General features: G+C 39.9%; 1 protein-coding gene across 1 annotated transcript; it reads right to left on the reverse strand.

Annotated features, from left to right (window-relative positions):
* Nucleotides 1-974: 974 nt before the first annotated feature.
* On the reverse strand, nucleotides 975-2,383 carry PCOAH_00028240 (Variable surface protein Vir7-like; the record flags this gene model as incomplete). Its single annotated transcript, XM_020059629.1, has 2 exons — nucleotides 975-2,231; nucleotides 2,363-2,383. The coding sequence occupies 2 exons, from the start codon at nucleotides 2,381-2,383 to the stop codon at nucleotides 975-977; spliced, it is 1,278 nt and encodes a 425-aa protein (XP_019915174.1).
* Nucleotides 2,384-2,587: the final 204 nt, after the last annotated feature.

Below are 2,587 nucleotides of genomic sequence, written 5' to 3' on the forward strand. Positions count from 1 at the left end.
TCCTCAGGTGCATCTCTCTGCACACATCCCCTAAGCATACTTCCCCCCAACATATTACCATAGATGCACCTCCTTGCAAACTACATTAAAAAATTTTCCCTCTAACTGCACCCCCCCTGCACACCTCCCCCAACATGCTTCCTTCTCTTTTTTTTTTTTTTCTTTTTTTTCTTCTCCCTAAAGGAAATGACCTTCCCTCCACCCAAACACCACTCCTTAGGTGCACCCCTCTGCACACTTACCACCTAACAACCCACCTACGACCCAAGCAAATTTCCTTCGACCTTCTACTCGTATACTGCCCCTAACTGCAGCTCCGTGCACACTTCTTTCCACCCTACCATCTAACAAAACCTTCTCTTCCTTACACCTTAAACCTTCCTTCTATACACCTTAAAACTTCCTTCTTTACACCATAAAACTTCCTTCTTTCCACCTTAAAACTTCCTTCTTTACACCTTAAAACTTCCTTTTTTGCACCTTAAAACTTCCTTCTATACACTTTAAATCAACCTTCTCTACATCCTAAACCTTCCTCTTTCCTTCCCTCTTAAACCTGCCTTCTTCTTTTTTGCTCCTTAAAACTTCCTTCTTCTTTTTTCCTCCTTAAACATTCCATCTTTACATTTTTTCTTTAAGCTTCATTTTTTTTTTAAAAATTCCTTCTTTACACCTTAAAACTTCTTTCTTTACACCTTTTTTTCTTTTTTAAAAATTTCTCCTCTTATTCCTTAAATCTTCTATTTCTTTCTTAAACCTTATTATTTTTTTTTCTTTTTTTTTTGTTCTTTTTTCCACCTACCACCCCTAACACAACCCACCTACCGCTCTACCACCCCTAACACAACCCACCTACCACTCTACCACCAACCACCCCTAACAACCCTTTCTTCCACCAACCACCCCTAACAACCCACCTACCACCATACCACCTAACAACCCACCTACCCACCTAAGAACCCTTCGTTCTTCCATCATCTGGATGATGATGTATATGGGATGGAATATTCTGACGAATATTCCGTTGTTGAGATGTAGTCGTCGTCGTCATCATCAAACTCATTAAATTTTCTCCTAATGGCAGATCTTTTTCTTCTGCTTCCTCCAGAAGAGGAGTTATTCCCCTTAAGGAAGAAGAGGTGTGATTTATACTTGTAAAAAAAGTATGCTAAGGCAGGTAGTCCTACTGCAGCTAATGCACCTGTCACAGCAGGAACAACACCAGGATTACCAGCTTCCTGCCCTTCTGTTCTGTGACTACCACCACCATCACTCCCTCCCTTTCCTTCCCCTCCAGAGACACCATCTACCAAATCGGCATCGGAAAAAGAACCACTACTACCAGCTTGATTTGTACAGGAACCTGGACTGCATGTTGCAGTGGAAGCTTGTCCAGAGGAACCAGGAGATTGGTGTCCAGTGGAACCTGGTCTTGGACTACCAGTGTTCTGATTGCCAGTAGAACCAGTACCTGATGAACCTGGATTCCAGGTTCCCGTGGAACCGGAACCGGAAGAACCTGGATTCCAAGTTCCAGTAGAACCTGGTCTTGGACTACCAGTGTTCTGGTTGCCAGTACTACCGGTACCGGAAGAACCTGGCACTAACTCACAGTCTAATTTTAAGGTTTCTCCCCTTTGGTTCCTTTCAAATATTTCCTGAAATTGTTTACAACATGTGCCACTTGTACTATCCTTACAAGTGGGATGTACAGCCTTATAAGCTTCATTAATATTTTGAAGGTGCTTGAGGAACGCTTCATTGCAGGAATTTCCCATTGCACTTAAGTAACTTTCCATAAGTACGCGGTCCTCAGTGTAGTCATATGTTATTTTCTTCCAGTCGAATTGATCTTTGTTAATACTATGGCATATTTTTCCACACTTAGTCCCATTAACTAATTTTCCCAATTCACTGTAAACTGCATCCATGGCGCTTGAAAATGAATCAGCATGTAGCACGTGCTGCGACACTATATTTCCTATTGTATAGTAGAGGGCATAGCAAAGATCATCATTGGACTTAGTGACTCGTCCTGTTCTATGTACACGACACCACGCCTTCAAAATCTTCTCGGAATATTCTTCGGAATCTTCCTCTTTGAGGTAACTTCCTAGTTGTTTTTTAGCATTTTCCTTTTTGTCCGGATATGCACAGTCCGTGGAATCTTCTCCCCTACTCATTTTCTCATATAAATCCTTCCTTGAAGGTAATAGAGCCAAGTGTTGTTCCTATAAATGTAATTAGTGTAATATATGTTTCAATATTGACATACATTATTACTTATTCTACTATTCATGAGGTATTATATATTTGTATACATTACTAAAATGTACTTTGCATAAGAAATAAATGTGCGTACCGTTGCCTTCGCCCCTGCCATTGTTGTTATTGTTCATGGGTATATGTGTATGTAAGTATATATATATTTTTGGCCTTTTTCCCCCCTTTTCCCTTGTATAAGGAAATTTTTGTGTTATAAAAATGTTGTGTTATAAAATGTTGTGTTATAAAATGTTGTGTTATAAAATGTTGCCTGTGTTGTGTTTGTTTTGTTTTCCCCTTTTTTCCTTCGACATATATATAT

This window comes from Plasmodium coatneyi, chromosome 9 (genome assembly GCF_001680005.1).
Source record: "Plasmodium coatneyi strain Hackeri chromosome 9, complete sequence".
NCBI lineage: Eukaryota > Apicomplexa > Aconoidasida > Haemosporida > Plasmodiidae > Plasmodium > Plasmodium coatneyi.